Source organism: Oryctolagus cuniculus, chromosome 12, assembly GCF_964237555.1.
Source record: "Oryctolagus cuniculus chromosome 12, mOryCun1.1, whole genome shotgun sequence".
In the NCBI taxonomy this organism is placed as follows: Eukaryota; Metazoa; Chordata; class Mammalia; order Lagomorpha; family Leporidae; genus Oryctolagus; species Oryctolagus cuniculus.
Genome location: NC_091443.1, coordinates 90,294,417 through 90,307,253, shown reverse-complemented (window position 1 = coordinate 90,307,253; position 12,837 = coordinate 90,294,417). Strand labels below are relative to the sequence as shown.

Below are 12,837 nucleotides of genomic sequence, written 5' to 3'. Positions count from 1 at the left end.
ATGGAAGACTCTCTCTTTCTCTCTCTCTCTCTCTCTCTCTCTCTCCCCTTCTCTCTCTGTGTAACTCTTTCAAATAAATAAATCTTTAAAAAAAATACCTGCCTTGGGGAAAAATCCTGAAAAAAAATACATATATATGACCTGAAAGGGCCCTACATGTTCAGAACTGCTAGCTTTTGTCAGATGGTGAAGTTAGTAAAATTTGTCTTCAATGCTGTAATACTATGAAGTGTCTACTGGGTGAACAAGTGACTGATGACTTTTAAATGTGATCTAAAATTAAGTGTATTCAAATTTTCAGATTGTTGTTGCCTTCATTTCATAAGCACAGAGACTTGAAAGCCTGAGGAAGTTTGTTCATCACACAGCAAGGGCCTTAATACAATGTGTAAAAAAGGTTACGGAATGACTCCTGTTCTCATGAATTATTTTCATCCAATTCTTAACACAACTACATTTTTTCCACTTCCATTACATGGAGTTTTACATTTGTATCCATTTGTTAGAGGATTAATTTTTATTTTATATTTTTTTCCCTGTAGGGTTTGGGTAGATAACTTTTTAGGTCTGATTTTAAATTATGTACTAGTATTAAAATAGAGTAAAATGAATCACTTTATGGTTAATAAATTCAACTTTCTGCTTACAGACAGATTGTTATAAAAGTACTCATCTATTGTAGCAGAAGCAGTAAAGGTTATGTCGAATCACTACTAAAAAAATCATGCTACGTGGTGTTAATGATGTTACCTTAACATACCAGCTTCGGGGCCTCCATAATTGTTTCTGCCAACCCATAAATTTTTGAGTAACAACAAAATTATTGTGATTTTTCTTCCTAAATAATTCATACATTACAAAGCATGTATGTAACAAGGCCCATGAATCACTAAAGCATATCGTGATCATATATCTAATGATATCTCTTTTCATAAGATGGGTCCAAATAGATTTATGCATTTAGGTTAACTAAAAAATACTGACTTTATAAGGTTCATAATTCTATCAACAACCACAAAAAAACTTCAGTGCTTTAAGGTGTACAGTTTCCATGATTGGCTTTTAAGAGCCGAAAGCTTTGGTTTATCAAAATCCTGGTGTTTAAGTGACTTTTTCTTGAAGTTTTACAGCTTTTAAATTGGTACTATAAATATCACTGAAGATAAATTAGTAATATAATGGAGTAGTATGATGTTCACAAACTGTATTTAAAATGATATAAGTGCAACTAAAATAGCTATAAGCAATACGATATAAAACCTCACACAGTAGTAACTGATTCCCTCTATCCAGCAACTAGGATCTCAGAGAGGGCATTGTCATTTACCAACACTTGCATGCTTTGACTTTGCCCTTATCTTAAATAAGCTCAAACCAAATAGATCCCTCTCCTAATGCTACTAAAAATGATCCCAAATGAGATTTCATCGACTTAATTGAAACTAGGTTTCATAATTAAAATTTTTTAAATTCTAATTCTGCAACATGTAAAATGATGTTAAATTAACACTTTATTTTAATCCACACTATTTTTCTAAACTGAAGTTATCGTCTATATGAAGCATGCAATCAGTTCTATTTTATTGTAGTAACATTGACTCTTCTGCTAATGTTTAAAAATACTTTGTGGTGAAACACACATGGTATTTGTCATCTTCACCACTTGTACATGTGAAGTTCAAGGGTACGAAGCACATTCACACTGGTGTGCAGCCATCAGCATCCCCAGCCTTGGACACTTTTCATCTTGCAAAAATAAAACTCTGTACCCACTGTTCACTCTCCTCTTCCCTCCTTTAAGATTTTTTTTAACAGATTTATGGAGACAGAATTCACATGCCACACAGCTCTCTCACTTAAAGTGCACAATTTGATGGTTTGCATACAGTCATAGAATTGTGCAACCATCACTGCAGTTTTAAATGTCTCATCTCCTCCAAAAGAAACCCCATACCTATTAACAGTCATTCCCAATTTCTGAACAATCGCCCAGCCTTAGGAAACCACTGGTCTACTTTCCATCTCACCAGGTTTGCCCATTCTGGACACTTCATATACAATAAATTATGCAGTGTGTGTTTCTTCTGACCAGTTTCTTTCACTTAGCACGATGTTCTCAAGCTTCATCAATGCTGTATCATGTGTCAGGACTTTATCCCTCCTCCTTTATAATTTTTTAAAAAGTACATTGATGTCCATGGTATATGGAAGGCAAAGAGACACAGGTATCTTCTATTCACTGGCCTACTCCCCAAACACCTGCAACAACCAGGGCTCGACCAGGCCAAGGTCAGGAGCCAGGAACTCCATCTGGGTGGCAGGGACCCAGGTGCTTGATCCATCATCTGCACATCAACAGGAAGCTGGATCAGCAGCACAGGAACCAGGCCTCAGCCAGGCTGTCTGATACAGAACACAAGTGGCCACCCTCCTCCTTCCTCTGGCTGAATGATATTCCATTGTGTGACAATGCCACATTTTGTGTGTTCATCCATGAATGGAGAGCTGTTTTCACTTTTTTGCTAGTGTGAACAATGCTGATATGAACATTTGTGTAGAACTGTTTGTGTGAATATACATTTTCAATTCTCTAGGATACCAAGGAGAATTACTGCATCACATGGTAATCCCATGTTTCATATTTTGAGGAACTTCCAAACTTTTCCAAGGCTGCCTCATTAGGTTACATCCCCACTAGCTATGTGTGAGGGTTCCAATGTTTCCACATCTTTGCTCATCTGCTTTTTGTATTAAGTCATCCTAGTGGATACGACATGGGATCTCATCATGAGTCTGATTTGCATTGCCCTAGTTATTAATTTTCAATATATTTTCAGGTGTTATTAGCCATTTATATATCTCCTTGGAGAAATGTCTGCTCAAATCCAGTTTTCAATAATGCTGTTTTAAGTTCTTTATATATTTTGGATAGAACTCCCTTATCAGATATATAAACCACAAATATCTCCTCACATTCTGTGTGTTTTCATTTTGATAGTGTCCTTTAAAACATAAAGGTTTTAATTTTGATGAAATCCAATTTAGCTATATTTTTATCATTTGCTTTTACTTGTATCCTTTCCCAAAGTATGGTAATTTTGTAGTCTGAGAGATCACAGATCATCTACTAAAAGCTAATTTTTAGAAGCACACTTATTTAAAAAAATCACCCAAATTCATCTTATCCCAGTTGTGTCAGTACCCTCAATTAGGACAGAATTCTGATTATTAGCCAGTTGGCCAAGTATAATAGCTAACTACTTTAGCTGCAATTTTGTTAAAATAAAACTAATTCAACATCTAATCTCCAAATTGATATTTTAAGAATCCTCTGTGCACTGTGGTCACTAAGAATAACACTTATTGTTGGGAAAGCTCTGTGAAACATTTGTCAAGCATGTAAAATGGCATGAAAGTATAGTAAGATTTGTGTTCTATCGATTGTATAGCTTAAGTCATTTTTCATCACTAACATAAGATTTAATAAGTATAAGTAGTTAAAGATTCTGACTTGGCACTAGTCATTAGCATGTAATTGAACTAGTAAAAAAGATCAGTTAAAGCTGTGTTGATTACCACCTTATCTTTGAAAGGCAATTAAAGACCTCAATCATTGCAACAAGATTTGATTGTGCAGCCTTTATTGGACATTGATCTTTCAGCAAAGTGCGGTTACATTTTCCATTAATTTACAGTAACACAGTTTAACTCCGACACCCTAGACTGTTGACCGAGGTGAGATGTAATGCGAAGTACCTGCTTAGGTAAAGATGCCCCCAAACGCCGTTACTGTCTGAAGGGTAAGTGATGAAAAAAAGCAGACACCTGATCTAGCAGCTTTAGGATAAGGTTTCTGTTATCTGCATTAGCTCTGAAGTAGAGCGGAACCAAGATCCTTGCCTTTTATGTCATCCCACTCATTTAAACAATTATTCATTCTTCAGTACAATCAGAAGATATTTCAGGAAGAATTAAGAGGTGTTTTGTGCTTTCTAATTACAACTGAGCTTAAAATGGCATGTAATAAAATATACTTTAAAATAAATATGGGCAATAATTTAAAATGCTCCAGTATTTACTTGTCAACAATTGGCAAAACATCAAATTAATGATTAATTTTGTGTGATGAGAAAAATTATAACTGTCCTTTTGATATGTTAGGACATCAACAGTGACAAATGAGGGACTTTCCCATGGGCAACCTCTTTAATGCTCCCAGCACATTACTGCTTCTTTCCAGTGGTTCACAACTTACGCAGAAACTCTAGAAATCTCTTCCAATGCTCCATCACTGGTTTGTACAAGGGAAGAGACGCAAGGTTGTACACTAAAAGCACATCTTTTAAAAAAAAAAAAAAAGTTTTGCCTGCATTATTTTAAAGACCAAAGCCCATTAAAGAAGTATAGGCAGAAAACTCAAGTTAAGGCTTCATTAACTGAAAAAACTCCTGATCTCCAGAAAGACAGAGACCACTCGGATCCTTCTTTGCCACTGGAGGACAGGTAGGCATGTGCAGACTCGCTCACGCCAGACACCAAGGGTCTTCCCATACACCTTACTTTTGAAAACCTTTCATTGATGAATTCTTTTAAATGTAAACATCTGAAACAGAAGAATGAAGATTACAAAAACAGAGCTTTCACTGAGATACAAGTAAAACTGGCGTGTGCTTACAAGCATTTTCATGATAACATTTTAAGTAGAAAGGTCTCTTGTTTTGTTCTCAGATTACAGATGGAAAAACTTAAGACGCACAGGATCAGAGAGTAGAGTATTGGTCTCAGGTCAAAAAGTAATACAGCACTGACACTAAATATAGGCTCCACTTCTCAATTCCATCATTTACACTTTATCCCTTTAGGGCCACGATGCTTCGTTTTCACCTTTTTGCTAGTGTGCACAACTTTAAAGGACAAAACATAAAGCACTGCTATTCATGGGAAGCGATTTTCAGACTAAAGGATTCACTCCAGGACTTAGATGCCACGGACGATGTTTTAATTTCTGAACTATGACCCCAGCCATCACCGAGTTCACCCTCATCCTTCACTCTGCTCAACTCCTCAGGAGCAAGGGGTCTATCGATTTTCATGTAATACAAGAAAATAGTACATTTGCTTAATTGTCACACAGTGAGCAAACCAGACAAGAAATCAAGGCTCTATTTAATGCTGCAAGCAGCAGAGAATTACAGAGATCAATAGGGCAGTTTGTCAAAGATGTTCTCCAAGGAGACCCACCTATCACCATATGGACAACAAGTCACACTGGCTCTAACTATCGAAAAACAGGTGAGCAGCGTCAGCAGTGCAAATTATCAGAAATCAAACGGGCCAGTGTGAAAAGAGGTGCAACTCGACTGAAAAGCTGTATTTATAGCCTGGTAATTAAAACCCATTTTATCAGCCTTGTGTTGGAACCAAAGCTTTTAACAGAAGTATTGACGAGACCAGCAGCAATGAATGAGCGGTATTTGACTTAAAACTTATGAGCTATAGTTATTTAACTTTGCCCACTACAGAGGAAATCAGTTCTAGCCTTCCTTGCAAAATGCTAATCAGTCAGTTTTATTATTAATGAAGCTTAATGTAACACTATCTCCTTTGTGGAAGCCATCCATTTAACTAATGTCAAGGATATTCTTCTGGACTAAATATATTGGCGTAAGTACTTCTTTGATTAAAGTGTTATTCAGAATTGCTTTTAGACAAGCAAACACTACATACATTGGAAGAACTGTTCACTCTCCGTGGTGCACTTCAAATGACTACCTTTACCAACCCAGTTTGCATTGCTCAATTATTCTGAAGCTTGCACCTCAATCACTTCCACTCACTTTCCCCACTCACTTGCCAGGAGAAAGCATCCAAAAGTCGGTGAGGCTACATTTTATAAAACGTTTTGCCACGAAAATGCATAAATGTTGCTGAGTATCAGCAACACATTAACATAAAATGATATATAATGTATGTTTGTAATTATGGGAGAGATCATAAATCTTAAACACCCATTGGTTTAGAAATTAAATAGTAATACTTAGTTCTCCCTAAATTACTCCAAATTTCTGAAATTTACCATTCGTCAGGGTATTTTGTGACTACCCCCAAGGATAAATTTTTTTTAATGACTCTGCTTTCAAAAATGCAATTAACTTAATAAAATTCTAATGCAGAAGTGCCGTTGGGTCTTTAAAATTTCAGCCCACTCCCCATGGCCAATGTCTATGGATGGGTACCATTTCAGTTAATTGCTTTTATAAACAATTACCAGATTTATTTTTCTGGGCCTGCCCGAGCAGCTGCAATGGCCCGCTAGTTCACCTTCTAGTGAGTCTTGACCGCATTCCCCTTGCTGCCCCTAGGTGAGCCACCATTGCTGTGACTTTTTATAAAAGTACTATGGTGTTGGAGTCTTCAAACAAGAGGTCTGCACGTCCACCCCGCAGCCCCCATCACCTCCTCCAGGCGAATGGCACAAGGCTTCCTGAACATTTTCACCAGAAAGCCTGGCAGCCACGTGGCTTACATTTCACACTGCAATCAGATTCTCATCCAGTTCACCCTCTTATATTATCTTCATCATGTGTCCTAATAGCCTCTACTTGTTTCTCCAGTGTTATGTAAAATAATTACCCCTCTTTTCAGTACAAGCATCTGTATTTGCTCTTCAGAGTTGCTTTAAACTATTAATACTAACTACAGCACCTAGATCCATCATAGTCATTTTTCATCTGTAGTTTAACCTAGTTCTAGGAAAACGCTGGTGTGATACTTCAAGCGTCCGTAGTCCCCATCAGCTAACCAGGGGATGCCGTACATAACAAGGCCAGAAAACCTCTGCCTCTGGAGTGACCCATCTCCAAGAACCAGACAAAGCAGAAGGAGAAAGGTGTTTGCAAAAGTTTTATTTTGAAGGGATCAAAAATAAATATTGCATATACACACAAGAGAAAAAGCCAGGTGTTTACATCCTCCCAGGCACACTGTCAGTACATGGCACCTTCATCTTCTTTATTCAGAAAATAAACTGTTATAGGTCCATAACTGGTATAGACAGTCTCTGTGACCCTGGCAAACAGCCAGGAGCCCAGCCCGTACAGCAAAGTTGGAATACCTAGAAAACAAATAGGCGGGTTATTTCCAAACAGCAATACTCATTCATCATGCACCCACATTCCCAATCACGTAACGCTCTTCCACAATGTCAACAGATTATAAAGTTACACGGATGATCAGAGAGGACTTGACACTCACCCTGTGGTTATCTCAGAACTCCGTCTCATCTAAGTTTGAGGAACCTGGCAGCACATATGTGAGCCTAAACATTTTTAAAGCTATGGAGAAGGCTGAATTTAATTCAAAGCACTTCACTAATTCATCACCTTCAAATAATTTTACGAAGTCATTCTATATTCTTTTCGCAAACAAGCAATCAGAGAAGAATATTAATTTACTTGCAAATGTTTCTGATGATAAGCCCTGAGCTGAAATTAATAGGTCAGCATTACTGATCTTTAAGCTAGATATTAACACTGATGGCTAAAGTAATTTTTGTACAACTTAGAAGGAAAAGAAACTGGGTCACATAGCTGTCTTTAAAACCTAAGGCAAAACCTAACTCTGGAGAGGATTTTAGCCTAACAGGCATAAGAAACATTCTCATTAGTGTCTTTACCATGGGTTTGAAAACAACCTGGATTCAACCTCTTTGAAGGGGGCTACAGGAGACTCCAACGTGCATCCCTTCTTTAGGGTCTCACCGTTGCTAAGACTTTGCTGCCTTGAGATCAGAGCAGGGATTAAGCATTCCCAGACACGGATACTGTGTTAGGCACAAAACAAACTTTCATGATTTCTATCTTTTCTCAAGGCACCTATTTGAAATCAATGACTATGAACATGTTATAAAGGTATGTACAAAACCACAGGCACACGAATCTGTAACAAACACTGTAGGCTCTGCACAAGTATTAATTTTGTTGCTCTGAATGGGAAATGGACAGAATGTGACAATTTAAAAGAACAGCTGTACAACCGGAAAATCACCTTCTTCTAGGTAACAGGGAAATCAACATACACTCAGGATTGATCAAAGTGCTCACTTTTTCCTTGTGTTTCCACAGAGCCCATTTGCTGAGCTCTGCCCACTTGCAGCGTGTGACTGTGCTGGGCCCCTGTGCGCTGCCTTCCGGCCGCTGTGATGCCTCACAGAGGACGAAGAGAAAAAATCCATGTCGGCTGGCATCTCCCTGTTTTTAGGAACAGACTGGGTCACAGGGTGTCATTATCCAGGGCTCCCTGGACACCCGACTCCTATGAAAACTGCACAGTACATGGCCTTCTTTGCCCTAGTAATGCCCAAAGATTCTCTGAATGTCTCAAGGGAATGTTACCCCCCCCCAAAAAAAATCCATGAAAAATCACAATAATAAAGCAATTTATAAATAATTTATCCAAAAAGGAGAGAAAAAAAGTGGCAGGAAGGTGGACAAGAAAATGGAGAGGCAGAAGTGAGGAAAGAGCAGCAGAAGCAACTGAAATAAAAAAATATTCTTTTAATGCAATGTCACAGCTCCACAAGGTGAATACCAATGGAGTATGGAAGAAAAAAAAAGGGCCCTAGGAGAAACTGCTAATTTTCTAAACATACTGACAGTAAGATTTATACTATATGATTAATAACCCAATGTTAAGAATCTAAAGAATGGATGGTGAGCAACATTGAGAATTTTGGTTTTATAATATTTATCAGCTTTCAGTTAAACACTTGTACTAAAAAATTCACAATTAAAAAAATCACAGGGATGGTTAATATTTTTTTCAGATAAAATGGAGGACTGCTCAGACTACTAGTTTACTAATAACTACATTATTTCTTATTAAAAACAACTAGGAACCATGATCAGGAATAAGAGTTGTCATATTATCAGTCAGAAATTCTTTTTTTTTAGCCATCTATTTATTTAATGCAAACTAACACATTCAATGGGAAAATTTGCCACCTATGTCATTTATGCACTTAAAAAAAAGCTGCTCCATCTCTAACATATGTGCTTTAAAGTCTGTAAGAGTCCAAGAAAAATTAACATTTTTCCAAACTATTTGAAACCCATCATAACACCAAAATGAACTTGAAAGTCAATTCTCTGCATAATAATTCATTTTGAGTCAGCTGAACAGTAGGTAAACCACTGTCAAATTAAGCACTTAAAAAAAATTAGAACTTGGTAGTAAGTCTCCAATTACCCATTCCTTCCAGTGGTAAGCTGCTTTTCCTCCATCTCAATCTACTTCCCAGCAGGACGCCCAGGCTGACAAACCATCAGTAAAATGTCAGCTTCCACTGAAGGGAGCGCAGAGAGACGGCACGAGTGCACCCAGAGATCTTCATTATTTACAAAACGGAAAAATGAGGGCCTCTGATAATCACTAATGTGGAAGGGAGGAGGAGTAGACTCTCTCAGTGCTCTTATTAGTAGAATATGAACTTGATGGGCGGGGGGGGGATTATCCATCCAGGACAGGGAAGGAACCCTTCATCCAATTCACACAGAAACAAAACGGAAACATCATCACACTGGCCGAGGCATTCCTTCCAAAAAGCCCAGAAAAAATGTCCCTGTAACAGGGTAGGCCAATCTGTATCAAAGCATGAAGAGTAAAGTTTTCCTCGTTGTTCTATTCGAAATTCTTTATTTGAGCAGGATTTTCAGAATTTCCAGCGGACAATCAAATCACTCATATTAAAAAAAAAAAAACTACAAAAACTTGTTTCTTTTCTCAGAAGGCTTTGCTTTTCTACATAGCGAATGCTCTGGGGATTATCCTACTTTAAAAAAATGTTTTTAATATGCATATCTGAATACAGAAGCCCCTGAACATGACAGTGACCTCAAACGAAATGTTTTTCAATTGTGACAACTTTTCTAAACAAGCTATTCAGTTATTCCTGGTTTACTTTTCCCGAGAATTCTTCCGATTCTGAAAATGCTAGACTAAACTTATTCTTGAATCCAGTCATCCCGCCAGTCTCCCTAAATAATACTGAACTGCATCTTCTAAGTCACCTCGCCCTTCAACTTCCGGTCAGTCTCAGGAGAGGTGGCTCTGCCTGCACGGTCCCTGGAGCTCACCGCGAGATAAGCACATCTGTAAAGGACCACGGCTGCTACACCATCCTCCCCTCCTGGACACAGCTCAGCGCGGTCCCTGGGCATGCAGCAAGGGCTCCAGACCCCATGACCGACAGAGCAAAAACACACAGGCCCCATGCAAACCTCACAGCGCAGCCGCACAGGGCCTCGGCTTCCAACCTGGCTCCCCAAAAAAAATTTTTAAAAAATGAAAAAATTTAAAAAAAAAACGGCTTGGGTCACGTGTTCAGCCGCCAAGTCCAGATTCTGAATTATGGAGATGTAGGCTTTTTTTTTTTTTTAATAAAAACGTATACGTTTCCCTGGTCCTGTCCAGGCTCACGCGTGCTTCCCTCATTATTTCAAAAGGAAAGAGCTCTCCGGGGAGAGCAAACACTCCCAGAATTGAGACATTTCCACGGAAACTCGCAAGCAGCAGCGGGCAGAGGCCTAGCACCCGCGTCGGGCGGGAATGCGGGGCGTCTGCGGTAAAACCAACGCGCTGGGGGTTCACAGCAAGAAAACAAAGAAACCTGGACAGCAGCCGCGGCTTCCTCACCGCCGCCGCCCCGCCAGCAGCTGCGGACGTCGGCGGGCCGGGGGCTGCGTCTCCGCGCACCCCTCTCGCCGGGTCTCCCGGGCGAACGCGGGCCGGACGGGGCACCCCGGGCGGGAGCTCGGGGGTCCGAGGGGCCGGGGCCGGGGGACGCGGGCGCCTGCGGGGGGCGACGCGGGGCGGCGCTCACCCAGGTTGACGACCTTGAGCGCCGTGAAGAGGCGGTTCTGCCGGGCCAGGTCCTGCCAGGGGGCCTTGGAGCAGTGGTACTTGATGAAGGGGAAGCAGCCGGTGCGCAGGACGTGGTAGTTGGCGCCCTGCACGGGCCAGTTGAAGTGCGAGAGGCCGAACTGGTCGTTGCGGACGGCGCTGTAGGGCACGCAGAAGGAGGTCCAGTGCGGCAGGCGCCGCTGCAGCAGGTGCCGCGTCAGCACCTCGGACGCGCGGGGCTTCGGGCGGGAGGCGGCGCCCGCAGCCCAGGGGCCGGACAGCGGCAGCAGCAGCAGCCGCAGCGCGGCCTCGTGGACCCTCCGCAGGGCCTCCATGGCCGGCGCGCCCGCCCGCCCGTGCCCGCGGACGCCGCGGGGGCGCGTACCTCGGGGGGCGGGGCCGGCGGGGCGCGCGGCGGGGACGCCCAACGGGCGGCGCGCGAGAGCCCCGGGGCGCGCGTGCGCGCGGCGCGTGCGCACGGAGGAGCGGCGCGGGAGGGGGCAGGAGGGTTGGGCCGTGGGACCTCCGGTGGGCAGTGGTGACCTGGGTGGGGGACACGTTCAGGGAGGCGCCATCCCGTGAGGAAGGTGAAGGTCGACCCTGGGCTGCAGTGTTGAAGCCCCTCAGGGTGTCTTCAGGAGAGGGAGTTAAAAGCCGAGACCCCAAGTTCAAAAGAAAAAGTTTATTTTGGAAAATAAGCGCCCCCACGTAGTTAACAGCCTTCATGACGCACCATCACTCATTACCGCTCTATCGCTTTAATAAAAGCTTTTCTCAAACGTTGCAGCTTCTTGAGGTAGTGCCCCACAGACACGCTTTCTTTCTAAAGAAGCATTTCCTTAAAAAAATTTTTTTTAATTTATTTGTTTGAAAGGCAGAGAGAGACAGAGCGAGAGACCTTCCAAACGCTGGGTCACTCCCCAAATGGCCGCTTGGGTTGGGGCTGGGCCAGGCCGCAGTGGGGAGTTCCATCCGGGTCTCCCGTGAGGGTGCTGGGCCACCAGCATCCGGGGCCTTCCCAGATCCGGGTCTCCCGCGTGGGTGCTGGGGCCACCAGCATCCGGGGCCTTCCCAGATCCGGGTCTCCCGTGAGGGTGCTGGGGCCACCAGCATCCGGAGCCTTCCCAGATCCGGGTCTCCCGCGTGGGTGCTGGGGCCACCAGCATCCGGGGCCTTCCCAGATCCGGGTCTCCCGCGAGGGTGCTGGGGCCACCAGCATCCGGGGCCTTCCCAGATCCGGGTCTCCCGCGTGGGTGCTGGGGCCACCAGCATCCGGGGCCTTCCCAGATCCGGGTCTCCCGCGTGGGTGCTGGGGCCACCAGCATCCGGGGCCTTCCCAGATCCGGGTCTCCCGTGAGGGTGCTGGGCCACCAGCATCCGGGGCCTTTCCGGACACGTGAGCAGGGAACCGGATGAGGCGCGGAGCAGCCGGCTGGCCCGGGAAGCAATTCCTCTTCATTCTGAACGGCTCTTGTGTGGTGAAGGCCGCGAGTCCGGAAAGGCAGTTGCGTGTCAGTACCACGTAACAAGGGCCGTCGTGGTTGAAAACTCCAGGTGGTGTGAGATGCCGTGGCTGGCTTTTCTGTCCTCTCATTTTTCTTGCGTCAGCCCACAGACACTGCGTAAACACCCACGCGTATGTGCCAGATCTTGAAGGGCCTTGTAATCATGCAAATACTTTGAATTTTGAATAGGATTTCCTGTTAGATAATAGTTTCTAAAAGACCCAGCTCCGGCCGTTGTGGCCATCTTGGGAGTGAACCAGTGGATGGAGGACCTCTCTCTCTCTCTCTCTCTCTCTCTCTCTCTCTCTCTCTCTCTTTCTGCCTCTCTGTAACTCTGCCTTTTAAATAACTAAATAAAATCTATTTTTTTTTAAAGGTTCTAAGTGGAGATGTGATATGATTCTGTTTATACAGGTATGAGAGAGCGAGGTTA

General features: G+C 42.8%; 1 protein-coding gene across 2 annotated transcripts; it reads right to left on the bottom strand.

The window, feature by feature from the left end:
• Positions 1-6,885: 6,885 nt before the first annotated feature.
• On the bottom strand, positions 6,886-11,294 carry C12H15orf61 (chromosome 12 C15orf61 homolog). 2 transcript variants are annotated; one of them, XR_007910137.2, is made up of 3 exons: positions 10,880-11,294; positions 8,103-8,249; positions 6,886-7,114 (listed from the first exon to the last, which is right to left on the bottom strand). XR_007910137.2 is itself a non-coding variant. In XM_051821818.2 (2 exons), exons 1-2 carry the CDS (start codon positions 11,232-11,234, stop codon positions 6,987-6,989), a joined length of 483 nt encoding a protein of 160 aa, XP_051677778.1. In that variant the 5' UTR covers positions 11,235-11,291; the 3' UTR covers positions 6,886-6,986. The 2 variants fall into 2 exon arrangements, 1 of the variants encoding a protein (XP_051677778.1); XM_051821818.2 differs by lacking the exon at positions 8,103-8,249 and having other exon boundaries at positions 10,880-11,291.
• Between the last annotated feature and the right edge of the window lie 1,543 nt (positions 11,295-12,837).

Bases quoted from the DNA above. Each gene is read 5' to 3' on its own strand.
- C12H15orf61 (XM_051821818.2), bottom strand. From the start codon at position 11,234: ATGGAGGCCCTGCGGAGGGTCCACGAGGCCGCGCTGCGGCTGCTGCTG. The intron at 7,115-10,879 runs GTGAGCGCCGCC...TTTGTTTTCTAG, and splicing joins GCTCAAGGTCGTCAACCTGG to GTATTCCAACTTTGCTGTAC.